Genomic DNA, 21,273 nt, shown 5'->3' with positions numbered 1-21,273 from the left:
TCCAGCAAAACGCGGGAACGGAAACCAAACTGAAACGACGTCGTTTTTGTTTATAATGTGCATAAACGACGTGCCGTTTCTCTAATGTAACAACTCTTATTAATATAGAGTTAATTTTGTTACATTTGATTTTTTTTTAATCAATTTTATTAATAGATAAAAATAATGACATGAAATTTAATTGAGACATTTTTTTATTAGAGATCATTTGGTAAAAAAAAAAAAATAAGATGAAAAAAATTACATCATCAGAGATAATTTTAAGAACACTTATATTCAATTTTATCTACTACATAGAAGACACAATAGTAGAAACAACATGTTCATTCAATCTCGTAGCTTGAACACTCAACTATTGTGCAAAGTAAGTAATTGCACTACTAACAACCCCTTCAGTCATAGAAATTTTGTTATTCCCAACCACTAATAATGATTTAATGTAAGTCATCGAAGAATAAAAGAAGAACAAACAATAAAACAAAACAAAACAAAATTATATTACAGAGACAAGACTAAAATACTCAAAACCATATTAACAAGACAAGACTAATAATAGTAGAAAAATACAACCCTGACCAAGCCACTCTTAAACCTAAGAAAGGCCTACGGGCCTTTCGAGAGAAGTAAGACAGCCTCCAATAATTATAGATCTAAGAACGAGAAACCTTATTTTTTTTTTCCGATGATATTTGTTTTATATTTTTAAGTTACATTATATATATGTTTTTTTTTTTTGACGTGGCATCATATCATGTTATATCGTATCATACTAAGAATTTTTTTCTTATTTCTCATGGAATTCCGTACCTTGTTTGATAAAGAAGAAATTAAGGGAAAAATATTTAAAAAAGAAAAATTGCACTTTCATTTATTGAGAAGGAAAAATATCGTGGTATCAAATAAGATAAAGGTAAATAAAAGAAAAAAAACAAACCCACATAACAAAGAAAACCACTACATAATTATAACAATTAAGATTTAAGAACCTATTACACATAGAGAAATACATTTTAATTGGTAAACATGATTATTATTAGTTGATCCACATCCACTTCATGATGCTCTTCTTAAATCTTCCCATTTTCACTTGTATTGTCACAAGAATCCAATCCTTGATGTTTTCGTAAAACCCAAAAAAAGCAAGCCTCCAATTTCTCTTGAAAATCAAACTCCCAATTACTCCCCATAATCCAACTGCATATCCAAGTGTTACCACAAAGTAAAACCATATTCTTTCAAACCTATTTTCTTTGTAGTCTTCATCTTCATGGGCATTGCTTGTTGGTGAAGTTTTTCTTCCATCATCATCGCCAAGGCATTTTTTTCGCAATGGCAATCCACATAATTGATCATTGCCAAAATAGATGTCCGGATCATCCAATGTTTGAAGTTGAGATCCTGTTGGAATTTTACCTGACAAATTATTGTGAGCCAAGTCTAATTTGTTTAGTGATAACAAATTTGACATACTTTGTGGAATTGCACCAAAAAGTTTGTTGTTTGAAAGGTCAAGAGACTCCAATGATTTCAATTCACCAATTTTGTTAGGTATGTTGCTTGACAAATGATTGTGAGATAAGTTCAAGCCACGTAATCCAGAGAGTTGACATAACTCTTCTGGAATAACCCCAACTAGCTTATTGCTTGAAAGGTCCATATTATCAAGAAGCAACAGTATTTGTGTATACTCTAGTTCTCTCCCTTTCATCACTTGTAACACCTTTGCTTTGTTCCATTCTATATCATAGCTTGGAGAAACAACTTCCAATGTTGCATTTGCATAATCTTCAGGTATATCTTCTTCTATAGTCATTCCGCTAAAATTTCCAAAGCAATGAGGAATTTCTCCGCTCAAATTGTTACCCGAAAGATCTAAAATTTGCAATGCAAAAAGCTTGCAAAAGTTTAAAGGGATACTTCCACTAAACATATTCTTGTGCAACCTTAAGATCTTTATCATCAAAAGGCTATCTCCTCCAATCCAAGTTGGTAGAGGTCCAGAAAAGTTATTATCACCAAGATCAATAAGCTCTAATTCAGAGCAATTCATCAAGGTTGAAGGAAGTTCCCCATTGAGATTGTTATTGTTCATATGCAACCATTTTAGACTGAATAGGTTCCCCATTGAGCTTGGAATAGTGCCTAACAACTTGTTATAAGAAAAATTAATAACAGTTACTATTTGGCTTTCTTTCCAACAATGAGGCATTTTTCCAGAAAACTTGTTTCGCGAAAGATCCAGATTATCCAAAGATTCTAGTTCGCAGATTGAATATGGAATCGAACCATTTAATAGGTTGTTGCCAAGATTTAGAGTCACTAAATAAGGCATAGTGTAACCAATATTCATTGGAAGGTATCCACTAATTTTGTTCATAGAGAGATCCAAGTAGGTGATACTACTATGAAGCCAATTTGGAAATGTTCTAATGATATTAGCATTTGAGAGATTCAATTCAGTGGCTTCCTTTTGGGTTTGAATCCATTTAGGAAACCCATGAGACCCTTCAACTTTGCAAGAACCCATGTGAATGAGGTTTAGACTAAAAGGAGGGATCCAATTTGAACTAACTTTGCATGAGAAATTGTTGGAATTAATGACCAACTCTTTCAACCTTGTAAGGTTAGCAAAGTGATCTTCAGATACAACACCTTCCAAGAAATTTGTTGAAATATCCAAAGATTCTAGGGATACTAAATTTCCAAGGGATTTTGGTAAGCTTCCATTCAATTGATTTTTAGAAAGAGATAACTTCCTCAACAAAGACAATCTCCCCATTGTTTTTGGAATAATCCCAGTCAACTCATTATTGGAAAGATCAATTTTTCTCAAACTTGACAATCTTCCTAAAGATTCAGGGATTGACCCATTTAACTCGTTAAGTGATAGATCTAATAATTCCAAAAATGAAAATTTTCCAAATGATGATGGTATTGGACCATGGAATAAATTCCCATAAAGGTGAAGATTCTTTAATGATTCTAGTTGCTCTAACCAACTAGACAAAGGACCCCTCATTATGTTACCACTCAAATTTAATATCTCTAGATTATATTTGGCACATTTTGTCCAATTTAGATTATGAGGGTCTAACACTTGTCCAATTGAGTTGTATGACAAATCCAACAACTTCAAGGAACATGCATTGTTTATTAGGTACAACAAGCCACCTTCTCTTTCAAAGGTGTCATAGTTATTAGATGCAAGGTTTAGATAAACAAGGCTCTTAAAATCACCTAACCAAGTTGGAATTTTGGAACTAACATCATAGAAGGTTGATGAAAGATCAAGTACTTCAAGAGAGGTCATGTTTTGGAGATAATTGAGAATTGATCTTTTATGAGTATTCTTAGAAAGGTCTAGGTATTTGAGATTAGATGAGAAAGTGAAATTGATGGGATCATAACCAAAGTAATTTATATCTAAATCACATGAAGATAAACTTATGTGTGACAAAGAAGGGAGCTTAGTAAGTACCTTCACAAAATCTGATGCATTCCCACAATTCACATCATTCATATCAAGGTATTGGAGAGACAAAAGATTTGAAGCCCACTTGAAAGTATGAGTACTAACACCGAAAAGACCTTGAAGATCAAGAACTTGCAAGCTAGTTAGATTTCCAAAATGAAGAGGAATCCTTCCACCAAAGCTTGAATGAGAAAGATTAAGATACTTAAGATTGTTCATTGAGCCAAAGAAGGTGGGAATCTTGCTTGAATTGAAGTTGTTTCCACTTAGGTCCAAGTAGTTGAGATGTTGAAGCTCCAACAAACTAGGGCTCACCTCATTAGCTTGTAAGTTGTCTGAGTAATTTGTAAAATATGATGAAGATGTTCTGAGATCAAGCTTGACGACATGGCCCGAGCTTTCGTCGCATCCTACTCCTTTCCATTGGCAACATTCTTGACCTTTCCATGAGGATAACTTGTGTGTTGGATCTTGAAAACTTTGTTTCAATTTTAAAAGAGCTTGTCTCTCTCTTTCCATGCAACCAAAGGTATTAATACCACTTATGTTTGATATGAATACACAAAGAAGAGCTAGCAAAAATATCATTTGTGTGCTAACATAGCTCCCCATGCTCAAGAAAATGAGAGATTAAGATGTAGACTTATAATTGATTGTTTGAGGAAGTAAATAATTTAAAGAGGTATATATATACATTTTAGTCATGAAGGAAGCGATGTATATAATAGTTGTAACATTGACTAGATTATATAAACCAATAGTGTTGTTTTTGGTTTGAAGAAAATTCAAAGCCGTTTGTATTGACTTTAGACCATGTAAATTATGAGTGGTGAATAACCTAAGCTATTAAGTTTAATGGGTACTTTTGACTTCGTAAGTCAAAAGAAGTTGTGAAAAGAAAATTAATTTTGGTCTAAGTAGAAAATGGATCGACCAATTTCGAACAAATTATACATATATCTTTTTGGATCATTGGGACTGTCAAATGAGGTGATGATCAGTGTCAAAGACTTCCTCATTCCATATATAGTTTGCCACTATTGTTATTGTTAACCGCTTAAAGCACTTACCTATTCAAATAGTACTATTGAAGCTATTACTATTGAAAAAAGAAATTTGATTTTTTTTATTAATATTATCGGTTAAAAATAAGAATTTAAACCTAAATTATTTAATATTGATAGTATAAGCACATTTTATTGTATATTTCAAATTATGATCCCCTCTCATTTGAAATAAACTACCCAAATTTTCTCAGCTCTTTTCACTTTCTCTTTCTCTGGTTCTCACCAAACTCCACCACCGAAACCATCGTCGAACTTCGGTGACCATCACCCACGACCCTCCCTCTCTCTAGCTGTCTCTGTTGCGTGACTGAGACCCACGACCCTCCTTCTCTCTGATTCTCTTTGGTGCGTAATTGATGACCCACGACCATTACTGTCGAACGTACAGACAAACGATATGTAGTTTCTTTGTATTTTTTAGTAAAAAATCGAGTTTTGGTGAAATCTGCATTTTTTGTGATTTTTTTGTATGTGGTATGATGAGGTACGATAGTGGTTCGATGATGGATAAGATAGCAGTGTAATCTGAAGGTTAGGGATGAAGGTACGTTACAGTACGTATATGATAGTGGTCCGAAAGTTGCTTAAAATTTATGTCATGATAAAGTATGATATGATCCGATGGTAGTTTGATAGTTGATAAATGTATGAATGATATGGTCTGATAGTGGTAAAATAAGTGCTTAAAATTTATGGTATAAATTTTAAGCAACAACTTAAACCATATCGTACCCTATCATACCCCATCGTACCACTATCATACTTTATCACCTATAGTACTACTATCATACCATATCAAACCTTCATCCCTAACCTCCAGATTACGCTACTATCGTACACACGACCACTATCGTACTCCATCATACCTTATATAAAAAAATCAGAGAAAATGCAGATTTCACCAAAACTCGATTTTTTAACAAAAAATAAGTAAAACAACACACAAAAAAAAAAAAATCACAAATCTATACCACAATAGCAAAAATGGTCTTGGTGGTTTCTTCAATTTATTGAGTTTTTGGTTCGTGAATGACGGTCGTGATTCGTGTGGGTCCGAGCTTTGATTCCTGTTGGTCGTGGGTATGAAGATGATGGTGGCTCTTGAGTGCAACTTGGGTCTTGGTTCCATCGGGAATGCGAGAAGACGAGAGAAGAAAGAGAGATTAGGTGAGGTTTTTTATATAAGACGGGTAATTTGGGGAGATATGAAAAAAAACTTAAATTACTAATAGTGATTTAACTTTAGTTTAGGTTGTTATTTTTTGCTTAATGCATGTAATTGTAAGCATGTTAATTTTATCAAATTTTCCTTATTAAATTGTGATTTTTAAAGTTTTTTTGCCTGTTAAAAAATCTCTTAGAACTATTCACATTACGTATGAAATATAAACACTCTGTTAAATTTTAACTCATATGGGTGACTAAATGTTTATTTAGCTTATGTGTTAGTGCAAAATATATATTTTAAATGAAGTTAATTTATAATTCAAAAAAATTATTTTCTCTTTTGAAAAATTATTAGTTGTTTATTCATTAATTGTAAATAAAATAATTAATTTTTAAAATTTAAATTACACATTTAGCCCTTACAAAAAAGAAAAACTACGCATGCGATGTTAAGTTTATTTTTATGTATTTTTAGAGTCCATTTTAGTAATTTTTATTTGCTTTTGTTTAGATTTACGCTTATTTTATTTTTATTTCAAGTTTTAATGGTCAAATATATCATATTGGTTAAAATAAGAGAATTTTTGCTAAATAAAATGAATTTTATGAATTTAGTATGAATTTTGGAGTTGTAAAATACAATCGGTGAAAAATTGTAAGTTTTAGATGCTCAACATGCTCCGTTTGTGATCGAAAAATATAGTCTGAAATTTTAAGCTAATTTTTCACTATCATTCGTTTATTTCTAGAAAAAATATTTTGAATAAAAGTTCTTAATCTTTCTTTTAACTTTCCAAACATCTTGAATTGTCTAATTTCGAGCTATATCAAGAGAGTTATGGCCAAAATACCATTAAGTTGTATCGTAGCAGAATTTCAAAATTGCAACCGTTTTTGAAATTTTCCTTGGAATGCTGCGGAATTCACTGTTCAGCTACCACCCAAGTGACCAAATAGTTTAATACTTTTTTGTCACTTTGCATGAATTTTTGAAAGGATATATAGCATATTACATAAATTTCTTGATTTAAAAGAGGTCCTCTTTGATTGAAATTTTAAAGATAAAATTAAATACTGAACTCTTAACTATTGATAGTATTTGCGGAGATGATCATCATTTCATGCTCTTGGGATTAGGGATCCATCCATTCGTTTGAGTTTGTAGATCTCAGAGCCTATTTCATCTCCAACTTCATAAGGTCCTTCCTAATTTGGGCCTAACACCCCCATTCTGGGATCTTGTGAGGCGAGAAAGACCCTTTTTAGAACCATGTCTCCTATGAAGAATTTTCTATTTTTCACTTTGAAATTAAAGTGTTTTGTCACTTTCCTTTGGTATGCATTCAGACGTATTTATGACTTTTCCAAGAGTTTTTCTACGAGATCTAGCGATTCTCGCAACAATGACTAGTTGGTGGTTGGATCATAGTTAGTCCTTCTATGGGAGGGAATGGTGCTCTCATCACTGGGACCATTGTTTCACATTCGTATACCATTAAAAATGGAGAGTGTTCGGTGGTGGTCCAGACAGTAGTTCTGTATGCCCAGAGTACTCATAGCAGTTCCTCAGGCCAATTATTTTTGCAGGATAAGAGTTTCTTTTTGAGCGTGACTTTTAATATCTTATTCACAACTTCTACTTGATTAATTGCTTGCGATCTTGCAACTGCAGAGAAGATTTTACAACTCTATATTTTTTTTCTTCAGAATTATATTAATATGTCACTATCAAATTGCTTGCCATTGTCCGAGACTATCTCTTGGGGTAGTCTATATTAGTAGATAATATTTTTTACCACAAAGTCCAGAGTATTCTTTGCGGTGATTGAATTCATCGGCTGCTTCTACCCATTTCATGAAATAGTCCACTAGGACTAAAACACGTTTGACTCCACTTCCCATTTGGAGGGACCCAATTAGGTCAATTCCCCATACCACAAACAGTGTGATTTCATTCGGAGGGGCCCTTGGGATGTTTATAAATATTTGGCACGGGTTGCACTTGTGGATGTAGTCAATGCAATCTTTCTTCATTGTGGACCAGAAATATCAGTGTCTTAGGATCTTTTTGGATAGACTGGGATCCCCAGTGTGGTCCCCGCAGAACCTTTTGATGAACTTCTTCCATTATTTTCTTAGCTTTGGGATTAGAGACACACCTTAGGTAGGGCATACTTAAACCTCTTCAGTATAAGATGCCATCAATCATGAGGTATCGAGGAGCTTGGTACTGAACCTTTCAATAGACAGCCCTATCTTGGGGCAATTCTCTCTTAGTCAAATAGTTGATGATGGGGTCCATCCAACTAGGCTCTTGATTGGTGATTGCAACTAGGAATTGTGATTTTCTCACCTGGATTCAGAGAACACTAGTAGGGTTTGGAGCTTGGATTCAAGGTATAATGTCTTGGCTTTCTTCTCTTTGGAATTCCTTAGCTCAAAATAGGTTCTTATGCACGAATTTGAGAATTTAGGTGCTGTGGAGGTTTAAGCTGTTTGAATTTGTATTCTGGAGTTATTTTAGGGTTTTTTGGTGGTATTTTGTGTTGGGTTGGGTGATTGATTTGGTTTTTAAGTGGGATTTGAGTTTAAGAACTCAAATATTTTCCTTTAATGGTGTTTTCAATTTTTGAGCCATTTATTGTGTTCTACTGCTTGAATTGGTTATGTTGGAGTGTATACAGGTATTCTAGAGAATATTGAGAAGTTTGGGTGTGATTTGAGGTCTTGGGAATATTTTTGAGGTTCCTAACACTGAACCGGTCGACCGGTTTAGGGGGACCTGTGGCAACTGGTCGACCGGTTGGTCCCCAAGGAACCAGAATTCCAGTTGGGGAACTGGTCTACCAGTTGGGTCAATTTTGGAACCCCAGTTTTTCTTATTTTTGTGATATTCAGGGTATTGCCATCCTATTCATTGATATAGGGATATTTCTAGTTTTGTTTTAAGTCCCCAAAAAGTGTTTTAATGTATCTCTCACTAGAGTTACAAATGTTGTGTTACAAGGTCTTGTAAAATCTCGAGCTGCAATTCTACTCAGGTTGACCGGCAAATCTGAGTTCGGAAATGAGGTAAGATAGCATAAAGTATATGTTGGAAGTTATTTTACCAGGAACTTAGATCTACTCACAAGTATGTTGATTTAACAACCTAAATATGAACTTCTAAAACGATATGAAATTAAACACATAAGAGTATCAGAAATCTTACAGTGATTGCAGCGGAATATATATGTCTCCTCCCACTCAGATCTCTAACCCTTGATTCCTTTCTGTAGCAGAGTATAATCAAGATCTGAGCCCGAAAGTCCTTCTTTGTTGTCTCTGAATTCTACACAGCCTTCCTCACTATGATTGAGGTATTACTTGATGTGTGTGGGCACTACTCTAGCACTCATATATTTCGAAACAGTGAAGGTATATAGAGAGAGAGGGTGGCGGCTTAGAGAGAATTTTCTGAGAGAAAATTCTTTCAGAATAATGCTGTAAAAAGCTTGTAAAGTTATGTTAAACTCTGAAGCCTTTGCCTTCTATTTATAGAAGACCACCAAGGGCTATGATTGACATTTTGAACTGAGAAAATCAAGGAGAAAAGGAAGGTAAAGGGGGTCGGCCTAGGCAATGTGGAAACAAGGCTTGCCTCTTTTCCAACTTTCCTTTTCCTACACTTGATAGTTTCCCTTTTTTTTTGTGAAATGTTACCAATTCCACTGTTCAACCATATTAATGATAAATCTAATTACTTAATAATTAAAATAATTATCAAATAATATATTATCATTTATTTTATTAATAATGAAACTAATTAAAGTTTCCTAATTAATAAATATGCCCTTCAAAATCTCTATTTACTATTTTCCCCTAATGAGTGCTAAATTCTCAAACTGATAAGTTTATCTTGAGAATTCTTAATTGATTAATTAAAATCAATTAAATGAGTCCTACAAGTAATATCATCTCAACTAGTGAGGGGACCATGGGTCTATATATCCGAGCTTCCAATAAGCAGATCTTGAATTTACCACTTAAATTCACTGACTTATTAATTCTTCATTGAATCCACACATAGAACTCAGAATTGCACTCTCAGTATATAGAATGCTCTATATGTTCCACCATATAGACACATTATTAGTTATCCATTGTTATAATCCTAATGTGATCAATGATCCTCTATATGGATGATCTACACTGTAAAGGGACTTAGATTACCGTAACACCCTACAATGTATTTTATCCTTAAAACACTTAACCCTGTATAAATGATATTTCAACTAAGTGAAATGAGTACTCAATAATTTATCTCGTTTGGTTAAGCTCGAAGGAAATCACCCTTTGCTTATTATTCGCCAGATAGAAGCTATAGATTCCATATTTATGTTAGCGCTCCCACTCAATTGCACTACCGTGTTCCCAAAATGTATGTATTGCCCAGACTACAGTTTTAGGCTTAACTAACAAATCAAAGAACACGAATAACACTCTTGAAATTAAGCCTAACCATATCAGGATTTAGATCATGTGATCTAGGATCAACTTCTGATATTGAATCGAATAGATGTTTACGGTAAGTTTCAAAATCTAATTCAAAGTTCAATATCGGTCCATTCCAATGCATACTCCATGCATCCAACCTGAGCTTTACTTTAACCTATGTTCTGGAAAGAACATAACATTTCTCCAAATGTAAGTAAACTCTGTTGTAGATTGTCATATCAGTGAAACCCAGTGTTCTGATAAATCTAGGAATACTTTATTCACATAGTCATGTTTATTTTCCACTGTGTTGACAACACAATAAACATGTTCAAGTATGTGAAAAGGGTTTGGATGAATTTATAAATCAAATAGACAAGCAATTGATTAAGTGAACCAAAACATACACAAGTGAATGAAAATTACTTCTGTTACTTTATTGATATAGAATAATCTGGATTACATTGAAACAGAGTTTTATTTAGGGCATAAAACCCAACAAACTCCCACTTGCACTAATATAAAACAAATTAGTACATTTCAATTAATCCTAAATTCTGACGGTGCTTTTGGAATGAAGTTACTGCCAAGACTTTGGTGAATGGATCAGCCAAGTTATCCTGCGTATCCACTTTCTCCACCAGTACATCCCCTCTTGCCACATATTCTCTGATAATATGATACTTTCTTTCTATGTGCTTACTTCTCTTGTGGCTCCGAGGTTCCTTACTGTTGGCTATAGCTCCAGTGTTATCACAAAGCAGGACTAGAGGCCTTTCCACTACACCAAGACTGGTGAAGAACTTCCTAAGCCAGACAACCTCTTTAGCTGCTTCAGTCGCAGCTATGTATTCTGCCTCCATGGTAGAATCCGAAATCGCAGTTTGTTTAACACTTCTCCAAACTACTGCTCCACCCCCAAGAGTAAACACCATCCCAGATGTAGATTTCCTGTCTTCAAGACATCCCTGGAAATCTGAGTCTGTATAGCCTAAGGGATTCAAAGCACCACCCTTGTAGACTAATACATAATCTCTTGTACTCTTTAAGTATTTCAAAATATACTTAATAGCATTCCAATGTACCCTTCCTGGATTTGACTGATACCTGCTCACGATTCCAACTGCATAGCAGATGTCAGGTCTAGTGCATAGCATAGCATACATCAGACTCCCAACTGCAGAAGCATAAGGAATTTTTGCCATGTCTTCTATCTCTTGAGGATCAGTAGGACACTGTTCCTTAGATAGACGGATACCATGTCTAGAGGGCATGTTTGCCCCTTTGGTATTGGTCATGGAAAATCTCTCAAGAACTTTGTCAATGTAAGTTGTTTGAGAGAGAGCAAGGGATCTGTTCTTTCGGTTTCTGACAATCTGAATACCAAGAACATAGGCTGCCTCACCCAAGTCTTTCATGTCGAATTGAGTGTCAAGCCATTCCTTGATGTGAGTCATTTTCTTGATATTGTTTCCAATGATCAAAATGTCATCAACATAAAGGACCAGGAATACTACTACTTGGTTTTCCTTGAGTTGGTAAACACAAGGTTCATCTTCATTCTGATGAAAGCCGTAGGTCTTGATGATCTCATCAAACCTTTTGTTCCATGAGCGAGAAGCTTGCTTAAGCCCATATATGGACCTATTTAATTTGCAAACTTTATTCTCCTGCCCAGGAAGAACATAACCTTCTGGTTGCTCCATATAGATGGTTTCTTCAAGAAGCCCATTAAGAAAGGTTGTCTTGACATCCATTTGCCAGATTTCATAATCTAAAGCGGCAGCTATGGAGAGAAGAATTCGGATGGATTTGAGCATGGCAACAGGACTAAAAGTTTCCTCATAGTCCACACCTTCTCTTTGGGTATAACCCTTGGCGACCAGTCTAGCTTTGAAAGTTTTGACTTCGCCTCCAGCACCCCTTTTCTTCTTGTAGACCCATTTACATCCAATTGGACGAAAATCTTCAGGTGGTTCTACATATTCCCAGACTTTGTTCTTCTTCATGGAATCCATTTCTGAATCCATACCGGCTGACCATCGCTTCCGTTGCGGACTTGCCATTGCCTGTTTATAGGTCAATGGGTCGTCATCAATACCGTCACCAACGACCATATTGATTTCACCATCCAAGCCATAACGAGATGGTTTCGTTGAAACCCTCCCACTACGACGAGGAGCGGTGACTTTCTGAACAGGAGCTTTAGTAGTAGTTTTCTCAGTTGCTACAACTGAGGGAGTGGGATGTTCCTCTTCTTGAGTAGAAGAAGATGGTACATTTGAAGGAACAGTATCTGTGAGCATTTCCTCTAATACAATTTCACTTTTCGGTTTGTTGTCTTTCATATAGTTCTCTTCAAGGAAAGTAGCATTTGTAGAGACAAACACTTTGTTATCCTTGTGACTATAGAATAGTCCACCCCTAGTCTCTTTAGAATTTCCGACAAACATGCAAACCTCAGTTCGCGATTCCAGTTTGCTTTCTTTCTTTCTTAAGACGTGAGCAGGGCACCCCCAAATCCTATAATGGCGCAAACTAGGTGTGCGACCATTCCATAGTTCGACGGGTGTCTTAGGGACTGCTTTAGATGGAACAACATTTAAAATGTCGTTTGCCATTTGAATAGCATATCCCCAGAAGGACGTAGACAGAGTTGAGTAACTCAGCATAGACCTAACCATTTCTAAGAGAGTGCGATTTCTTCTTTCTGCAACTCCATTCTGCTGTGGAGTGCTAGGGGCAGTATATTGGGATTCAATTCCAAGTTCAATTAAATGATCTTTGAACTGCATATCCATATATTCTCCACCCCTATCAGTTCGCAAGATCTTTAATGTTTTACCCAATTGGTTTTGAGCCAAAGCATGAAATTCCTGAAACTTTTCAAACGTTTCAGATTTCTTTTGCATTAGGTAAAGAAAACTATATCTAGAGAAATCGTCAATGAAAGTGACGAAATACTCATAACCTCCTCTGGCTTTTACATTCAGCGGTCCGCAAACATCTGAATGTACTAACCCTAGGGGTTCTTTGGCACGCTCTCCCTTTGCAGAGAAAGAACGTTTGGTCATTTTACCTTCTAGGCAAGACTCGCAGACTGGCAGCTCTCCTAAGACGACATTTTTCAATGGACCGTCTTTGGTTAGCCTATTGAGTCTATCAAAGCCTATATGACCTAAACGTAAATGCCATAGATAAGTTTGATCATCATTATCAATCTCTTTTCTCTTAAGGCTTCTAGGTCTAGCTACATTGAAAAGTTCAGTATTTAGTGAGATTTGAGTATCAGGTCTTAAAACATAAAGCCCTCGTTCCATGTTTGCAACACATATATGAAATCCATTACGAGAAATTGAACAATTTGAACTCGAAAAATTCAATATATAAAATTGTGTCTGTAAACATGAAACACTAATCAAGTTTCTACTAAAATTAGGAATATATAAAACATTCTCTAAAAGTAAAAACTTCTTAGAATTAAACTTGATTCGGGCTGTTCCTCTTGCTTTAACTGATACCAACTCGCCATTTCCAACTTTAAGCTTTAACTCATCTGGGTGAAGATTCTCCCAAGTTTCAAGCAACTGTAATGAAGAACATACATGGTTAGTAGATCCAGAATCAACAATCCAGGAGGATTTGTCGTTCTCTAAAACACATGATTCAAATACAAAAGCATCACCTTCGTTTGAATTGTCTAGAAGCCTGAGACATTGTTCTTCTTTATGTCCCTTTCCATTACAATTCGCACATAGAACATGATGTCTGACATTTATACTTGAAGAAGCAGCTTTGTTGGAGCCCTCATGCTTAATCTTCTTCCTCTGATTAAAACTTGCAATGCTAGCAGGTCTCATTGCAATCAGATCCCGCTCATGGGCCCTCAATTCAGACTCGAGTTTGTCCATGTCGGAGGAGTTAGGATTGTTCAATAAGTAATATAGAACAAAACTGTTATACTCCTGAGGAAGACTATAAAGTATGAGTTTCACCCATTGTTCCTTTGATAAATCAATTCCTAGTAGATTTGCCTTTTTGAATTTCAGATTCATCAACAATAGGTGCGAGTTAATGCAACTACCAGGATGCATTTTCACACTATTGAGTTCTTTTGCAAAGATACTAACTAGGAGTGGATCGGGATGAGGGTTATTCATTTTGGCACTACAACATATCAATAAACAGAAGTAAGGTTTTGGTTCTATAAATTCATACACAGGTTCAGAAAACAAACAATCACTTATGTTATAAAAATACTAAATCTAACATAGTTTATTTTCCAAGGTTTCCAACGAACTGATACAGTGTCCCGTTTAGGCGAGAGTCAAAGCATCATCCATTGAATAGAGTTGTCAATTCATCTAAAATGTCAAACATTCTAGCAACCTTTTATTCGATCAAGATTGGAATTCAGCGTTGTCCCGTTTAGGCGAGAGTCAAGGCAATTCTATCTTATGAGCTTCTACCATTGTTTCGCATTCTTATAAGTCTTACATAGTCGCCACCATTAGGGTGGTCATTAACCATATAAATAAACCTATAAGAATACTTATCTTTCGAGATTAAACGGCGCTAACTTGCTAATGAACGTTCCTCCATTAGGGAGGATTACTCACTAAAACAATAGCTATGTAAAACCAACAATGGAGATCGAATTTCTCTTTGATTAAAGCTCATTATTTAAACATGTATTTTGTTTAATCATTTATATTCCATATCTCAATAATGAAATATTACAAATTAAAGTAAAAACTTTAATTAAATTTCAAAAATGGAATAATTTTGAAAAATATCTTATTTAAGTTGTTTAGAAAATCTAAATACCCAACTTAAAATTATTCCTCAACCAATGACTTAATTAAATATTACCAATTAAGTAGTAACCACTTAATTTAGAAGATATTCCATTTTAAGTTCCCATATTTAGAAAATATCAACTTAAAAAATATCTAAAGAATCTTAATAACCAATTTCCAAAATTCCTCAACTTAATTTATAATAGGAAATTCAAAAATATTCAAATCTAAGTTGATTTGATAGATTTAACTAAATCTCAACTTAAATAGGAATATTTAATGAAATTATAAAATTAAGATTCAGAAAGAATTTATATGGTTATAATTCCATATTTAATTAAAACAAGAAAAATACATATAGTTTTCCAGAATATGACTATTCAAACTATGTTTTTTCTTAAATTAATTTCAAGGAACAATGAAATTAATTATGTTGCTAATCAATCTTTTATTAGGTCAAACTAATATAATTAACCTATTACAGTTATCCAAATCAGGCAAATGGGCCTTCACAATTGGGGTTGTTCATGTGAGGGGGAGCTGAGTCCAGTATGTCGCACCCACTTCTAAGGCTCCCAACTCTCACACAAGGCCCAAAAGAGAAGAATTTAACCTTACAATGAATAACTGTTATTAATTGAATAGGCTCACAACTAAATGAGCCTAAATAAAATCTATCAGTTATGATATTTTATTTAGCAACAACCACCTATATGTATCTATAATGGAAATTAAACATATAGGCTCACACAGGCATACACATTTGGATGGATCCTATCATGTTGCTAAGTCATACACAGATGAAAGAAGTTTGTAAAAATTACATGTTACAAATTATTTACTTGATCTATCGTCAATTGAACCTTTGGTTAAATCTAGATCAGCTGATCTATCTTCAAGTTAACCAAGGCAATTTAGATCAAGCAATAATAGGTTTTAGAAAACTTACAAACAATCTAAAACACATACTCCTGCAACAAGGTTAGATTTGGATAGTTGGATGTAGGATTTATTTAATTTTAATCATTTATTTCGAAAAATAAAATAAAATTAAACCTACCATTTTGAAAAATTAGGTTTTGGGTAACCTAAATGTCATTTCAAAATAAATTGCTAACTTTCCTTTTAAATTTCATGTTATTTAATAAATTAAAAAGTAAAATAGAAAATGGTAAATACATACCATTTTCTTGTTTTACAATTTAATTTAATTAAAAAATAACAAAATTTAAAAGTTAACAAAAAAATACCTTATTTCCTCTTTTAAAATTATCATGATTATTGTGATCTTATTTTAATTAAGGTCAAGTTACCAAAAAAAATTAATATCTGACCTTAAAAAAAATAAAATAATCAAATTTTAAAGGAAATAAGAAAAAGGTAAGCAAAACTTGATTTTTTCCTATTTTCAAAATCAAATTACACTAATATCTAAAATTAATTTTAAAAAAAATTAAAATTAATTTATTTCTGATAATTAGATTTGAAATTTGAAAAACAAAAATCAACATACAAAACTACACAAAAAATCGGAATTTAATTCCATGAAATAGCATGAAAAATCGAAAAAATTGGAAAATTGGATGAACTGTACGGATGGCATGCTGTGCATGGCCATCCGCACGCGGATCTGGGGTGATTGGCCGAGAAATCACGACGCAGGGAGGCTGCAAGCAGCCCTTCCGCGAGCGTGATGAGGTTGCTCGTCACCCCGATTTTTCCAATTTTCAAAAATTCATAACTAATTCAAATTAAATCGAAATCGAGTTCTGTAAAAAAGTAAATTGCTTAGAATTTTCCAAACTATCCAACAAAAATAATTACAGAATAAAAACAGTAACCATTTTTCCCAGAATTCACAAACAACATTCAAACATCAATATGACACTCAAAGCAACATGATACCATCCAAAAAATAAGCAAATCGTTTTAAGTCCAAATTTCTTGCAAGCAAATCAATTACCATGGCTCTGGTGCCAGTTGTTGGAAGTTATTTTACCAGGAACTTAGATCTACTCACAAGTATGTTGATTTAACAACCTAAATATGAACTTCTAAAACGATATGAAATTAAACACATAAGAGTATCAGAAATCTTACAGTGATTGCAGCGGAATATATATGTCTCCTCCCACTCAGATCTCTAACCCTTGATTCCTTTCTGTAGCAGAGTATAATCAAGATCTGAGCCCGAAAGTCCTTCTTTGTTGTCTCTGAATTCTACACAGCCTTCCTCACTATGATTGAGGTATTACTTGATGTGTGTGGGCACTACTCTAGCACTCATATATTTCGAAACAGTGAAGGTATATAGAGAGAGAGGGTGGCGGCTCAGAGAGAATTTTCTGAGAGAAAATTCTTTCAGAATAATGCTGTAAAAAGCTTGTAAAGTTATGTTAAACTCTGAAGCCTTTGCCTTCTACTTATAGAAGACCACCAAGGGCTATGATTGACATTTTGAACTGAGAAAATCAAGGGGAAAAGGAAGGTAAAGGGGGCCGCCCTAGGCAATGTGGAAACAAGGCTTGCCTCTTTTCCAACTTTCCTTTTCCTACACTTGATAGTTTCCCTTTTTTTGTGAAATGTTGCCAATTCCACTGTTCAACCATATTAATGATAAATCTAATTACTTAATAATTAAAATAATTATCAAATAATATATTATCATTTATTTTATTAATAATGAAACTAATTAAAGTTTCCTAATTAATAAATATGCCCTTCAAAATCTCTATTTACTGTTTTGCCCTTAATGAGTGCTAAATTCTCAAACTGATAAGTTTATCTTGAGAATTCTTAATTGATTAATTAAAATCAATTAAATGAGTCCTACAAGTAATATCATCTCAACTAGTGAGGGGACCATGGGTCTATATATCCGAGCTTCCAATAAGCAGATCTTGAATTTACCACTTAAATTCACTGACTTATTAATTCTTCATTGAATCCACACATAGAACTCAGAATTGCACTCTCAGTATATAGAATGCTCTATATGTTCCACCATATAGACACATTATTAGTTATCCATTGTTATAATCCTAATGTGATCAATGATCCTCTATATGGATGATCTACACTGTAAAGGGACTTAGATTACCGTAACACCCTACAATGTATTTTATCCTTAAAACACTTAACCCTGTATAAATGATATTTCAACTAAGTGAAATGAGTACTCAATCATTTATCTCGTTTGGTTAAGCTCGAAGGAAATCACCCTTTGCTTACTATTCGCCAGATAGAAGCTATAGATTCCATATTTATGTTAGCGCTCCCACTCAATTTACCTTTCTAGTGTTCCCAAAATGTATGTATTGCCCAGACTACAGTTTTAGGCTTAACTAACAAATCAAAGAACACGAATAACACTCTTGAAATTAAGCCTAACCATATCAGGATTTAGATCATGTGATCTAGGATCAACTTCTGATATTGAATCGAATAGATGTTTACGGTAAGTTTCAAAATCTAATTCAAAGTTCAATATCGGTCCATTCCAATGCATACTCCATGCATCCAACCTGAGCTTTACTTTAACCTATGTTCTGGAAAGAACATAACATTTCTCCAAATGTAAGTAAACTCTGTTGTAGATTGTCATATCAGTGAAACCCAGTGTTCTGATAAATCTAGGAATACTTTATTCACATAGTCATGTTTATTTTCCACTGTGTTGACAACACAATAAACATGTTCAAGTATGTGAAAAGGGTTTGGATGAATTTATAAATCAAATAGACAAGCAATTGATTAAGTGAACCAAAACATACACAAGTGAATGAAAAATTACTTCTGTTACTTTATTGATATAGAATAATCTGGATTACATTGAAACAGAGTTTTATTTAGGGCATAAAACCCAACAGTATATACATATGATTAAATGCTTGTTATAATTTGTATACACTACTAACACTGAGATATATTAGTTTTAAGAGTGTTAGTATAGTGTAGGATTTTAGGGTAGTTACAATGTTACCAACACGAGTATCAAAGGGTACGTCGTGCATGTGGTATAACACTTAGTAACTCCCGAAAGTACATAATGGCCCTACCAACACGGGTATGGAGTCGGTACTCTAGTACATATGGTACAATGGTCATACTTCCGTTGAGAAAATTCTTAACTATTTGGTGAGCTTGGTAATCGAGCTCATGATGGCTTAAGCATAAAGCCGATATAACATTGCTTATATATAAGTTATGCATATCTTACTGAGTCTGTCGACTTATCAGTTTGCTACCTTGTGTAGGTAAGGGTAAATCTAAGCTGGAGGAGCAGTGAGATGTGCTCGGCAAGGATTGTACATATCGCGGTACTGCAACCAAAAGGATTTCAGTCTTTCAACATTTTGAACCGCGTTTCACGGTTGCCCTGAAATTTTGTAGTGTGTAAAAAAAATGTTATGTAATTTTATATATGATACATGTATTTGCAGCAAGTAGTTTTAAACTCGGGATCCCGACCTACAAGGTTTTATAAATATAATAAATAAGTTTTATTTCAAAATAGTAAATCTTTGAGTACGGGCATTACAACCTCTCAATGAAAGTACCAAAATATTGACTGAAGTTTTCACCAACCAATAATTGGAGATGTATGAGGTAATTAATGAGTGTTAGAAGAGAAGATTTATGTGGTTGGGTCATTTAAAAATGAGTCTTTGTCCACGAGACACTATATTTATGAGAGTATTTATTACAGAGTTTCTCCGACTGATCCCCTTGCTATACATCATTAGGGGTATTTATAGGCTTATAATGTTAGTAAGAAAGTCACTATTGTCGTGTTTATGTGCACCACACTTTGCACAATTTCCCGAATATAATTTTAGGGCATAACTGCCTACTTTTATGATGAATTTTGGGCTATCTATAAGTGTTCGGTGGGATTTGACTTATTCCATATTTATGACTTGACGACTAATTTATGCAGCTGTCAATTGATGTATTGGATCTTGTGAAATCAGGAAATGATGGATTTAAACCCTTAAATATGCATGTTAGAGTAAGGCATCAGATGTTCTTCCTTATGTTGTATTAAATACGTATACAACGTCTTGATCCTTGAGTGACATGTCATGTTTCGATCATTTGTCCTCCTGTACCTTTCTTCGGGTGGATACTCGCGGCGAGAAAAAGACAAGAGATATTCATTGTCCAACAAGACCCTTTCGGAAATGACTATTCTGTCATTAATCTCCCGAAATAATAGGCTCTAAAAGTAATTAGAGTATCAATTTAATTAATTTTACAAAATATAGGGTTTCAATTTGAATCATTATTTAAAAAATACAACTATTAAACTGGCCGTATTTTTGAAATTAGATTATTTTCTAACTAATAATTATCTAGTAATAAATAGGCAATTAATTAATTTGCTTATTTTTTTTGGTTTATCATTCTTGCAAGATTTTATATGGACATGGAAGGACAATGAGCTTGGATCTATATATCAAAAATGATCATAATTAGTAAAATAAAACATTTTAGCTAGTGGGCGTATATTCATGTTCTTTATTAACTAGTTGGGGTTTCTTTTCAGGTCTTTGGATGAGCACTTTGATTTATTTAATTTGTGGGTGTAATTTTTACCTAAAAGTAATATCTAGTGTAGATTATTGTATGTTATTTCCACACGGTCTATTAATTAATGAAATGATTTATATATATTGATTTGAGTACGCTTTTTCTTTTTTTTTTTTCTTAACTATTGATTTGAGTACACTTTTTCTTTTTTTGCTTAACTATTGATTTGAGTACTACTCCACTAAAATCTCTAGTAATCTCTAGTCTTGCATGTTGTCATGGAATTGAGTTGGTCAATGTTTTCTAATTAGTTGAGGACTATGTTTGGTTGGACACTCATATATATATATTAATATATATATATATAGGGTAATACTATGGTAGGACCTAGCAAAAGTTCCCTATCGGTAGGGAACTTTTTTTTAACCGTTGATTTTAGATCTTGTGGTTATTATGATGTAAGGTATATACTCTTACTATAGGACTACTTGTATACAATTAAAACTTTATACATATTATAATAATATATTTATTTTAAAAAATAAAATAATATTAATAATTAAAAAAATTATTAATTTTTATTTTTTAATTATTATTATTTTCTAAAATTAATTTAAATTATTTTTATATAGATATTTATTTTCAAAAATTCTTCTGATATCGGATCGCTTGAATGATTTTATATGCTCTTTAATTGGAACAGTACCAACTTGCTTCTCTTAAACTCAATTTTTTTGGCAGAAAAATAATATCTTTTTTT

General features: G+C 33.6%; 1 protein-coding gene across 1 annotated transcript; it reads right to left on the bottom strand.

Annotated features, from left to right (window-relative positions):
* Positions 1-786: 786 nt before the first annotated feature.
* Positions 787-4,401, bottom strand: LOC115695539 (receptor-like protein EIX2). The gene has a single exon (XM_030622597.2). The coding sequence runs from the start codon at positions 4,082-4,084 to the stop codon at positions 1,034-1,036; it is 3,051 nt and encodes a 1,016-aa protein (XP_030478457.2). The 5' UTR covers positions 4,085-4,401; the 3' UTR covers positions 787-1,033.
* Positions 4,402-21,273: the final 16,872 nt, after the last annotated feature.

The sequence above is a fragment of the Cannabis sativa genome, chromosome 6, assembly GCF_029168945.1.
Source record: "Cannabis sativa cultivar Pink pepper isolate KNU-18-1 chromosome 6, ASM2916894v1, whole genome shotgun sequence".
NCBI classification, from domain to species: domain Eukaryota; kingdom Viridiplantae; phylum Streptophyta; class Magnoliopsida; order Rosales; family Cannabaceae; genus Cannabis; species Cannabis sativa.
This window is presented reverse-complemented; position numbering and strand designations above follow the sequence as displayed.